Raw genomic sequence first — 1,637 nt, 5'->3', positions numbered from 1 at the left:
TTTTTTTTTTTTTTTTGTTATTGTTTTACCCTGTGTAAACAAATTGACAAATAAAATCTAAGTAGAGTCACATTAATTACAAAACAAAACGCATTAAACGTCTCTGTGTTTTTATTTATACTTTTTTTTGGTATTTCTTTGGTTATACGTTAATGTTTGCGAAAGTGATAAAAAAAATATTTAAATAAAATAGAAATAACAAAGGAAAAATATTTCCACCATTAAAAACATTCCCTGCATTGGTTCGCTGTCGCCCCCTAGAGGATTACATTTTGAAACAGTTTGCTGTGTTCGGCGCGGTGTTTGCTAATAAAGTTTCACCGTTCACCTTTGACCCCAAGATGTCTGCCTACATGCCGCTCTCTGTGAAGATGTCACCGTCAGCCTTGGCGGGCATAAAGTTTGTTTTAACGGAGCATTGTTCTTCTAGAAAGTTCCTAAAATCTCTGAAAGAGCTGAGCGGGCGAGGTGAGACGCGCTGACTGCGCATTTTTCAAACTATTAGTCTTTATTTTAGCGGAACTCGTAGCTGTGGATGTGAATGAAGGAGCAGACGTACTGTTTTTGTCTCGCTGTGATGTGAGCCAGGTTATGCGGTGACAGCACGTCAGACGGCGGCGAGCACCGTGGAAGATGAGGGCGGTGTGAGCGGCGGTGGGTTCAGCGGACCTTTGGATCACTACAACGGGCTGATCCGAGCCGGGAGCCTGCGGGAAGACGAGCACCAGAGAGCGGTGCTTCAGACGCTGGACGAGCTGCGCAGGACGCTGAGAGGATACACTAACAGACCCACATCCATCTTCTCAAGGGTAAACATAAACACGTGTTTAAAAACAATCTCCATTTGTTTACTGGGTCATAACAGTTAGAAAATACGGCGATCCAAATGTGCCAAAAATGTCCCTACACTGTAAACCTACCTGTCTACCATATCAAATGTAATAGAGGGGCAGCTTTTATTTCAAGGGGGCACAGAAGAAAGCATGAAACAATATCAGTAGTGGTTTGATATATTAAGTCAACGTTGTTTAAACTTTTTGCTATGTAAGTGTTTATCACGGCAACAAAATTTGATAAAATTATTTAAAATTTAAATGGTTCAAACTAGAGCTGCAACTAATTATTACTCTAATCCTTTTCTGCATTGGCCCCCTGTTGGCCCCTGTCTAGAACCGCCCATTTTCCTTCAGTTGTAGTGGTTCTGATCACTGACCCTGTTATCATAGTGTCTCATGTCGTCTCCCTGCACCGTCTGGCTTGTTGCACGATATATTTGGAGTGAAATTTGGAAACTAGTGGGGGAATAAGTTTTTTAAATTACTGTAGAATATTTGAGTCACTAAAAACTAATGCTGCCCCAATCGTTGGATCTAACAATGCCCCGAGGCTCACATGGGTTAATATTTGTCTAAAGTCTAGGTTTAAACTGAGATTAAGGTAAGTGCTTTTATTTGACAACAGTTGTTGATCAAACGGCAGTAAATTACCTGATTGATCCAACTCTGGTGATGTTTAAGAATCAATACCTGTTGACTGATTGGGAATGTTTTCTAACTGTGGAACAAATAAAACTCCCACTTCATGTGCTGCCAAGACCTCTACTAGGGATGCACGATATTGGGATTTTGGCCGATATC

The 1,637-nt window shown here is 41.0% G+C and overlaps 1 protein-coding gene across 1 annotated transcript in view; it reads left to right on the top strand.

Moving 5' to 3' along the window:
* Positions 1–333: 333 nt before the first annotated feature.
* Positions 334–1,637, top strand: part of LOC107102228 (lactation elevated protein 1-like) — a 17,415-nt gene continuing 16,111 nt past the window's right edge. The window contains exons 1-2 of the mRNA XM_015401440.1: positions 334–468; positions 589–809. Coding sequence (XP_015256926.1) covers positions 342–468; positions 589–809 — 348 coding nt within the window. The 5' untranslated portion in view covers positions 334–341. The remainder of the gene's footprint in view (positions 469–588; positions 810–1,637) is intronic.

This window comes from Cyprinodon variegatus, unplaced genomic scaffold, assembly GCF_000732505.1.
Source record: "Cyprinodon variegatus isolate N-32 unplaced genomic scaffold, C_variegatus-1.0 Scaffold1219, whole genome shotgun sequence".
Taxonomy (NCBI): Eukaryota; Metazoa; Chordata; class Actinopteri; order Cyprinodontiformes; family Cyprinodontidae; genus Cyprinodon; species Cyprinodon variegatus.
The sequence above is the reverse complement of the archived record's forward strand: the minus strand, read 5'-3'. Positions and strand labels throughout refer to the sequence as shown.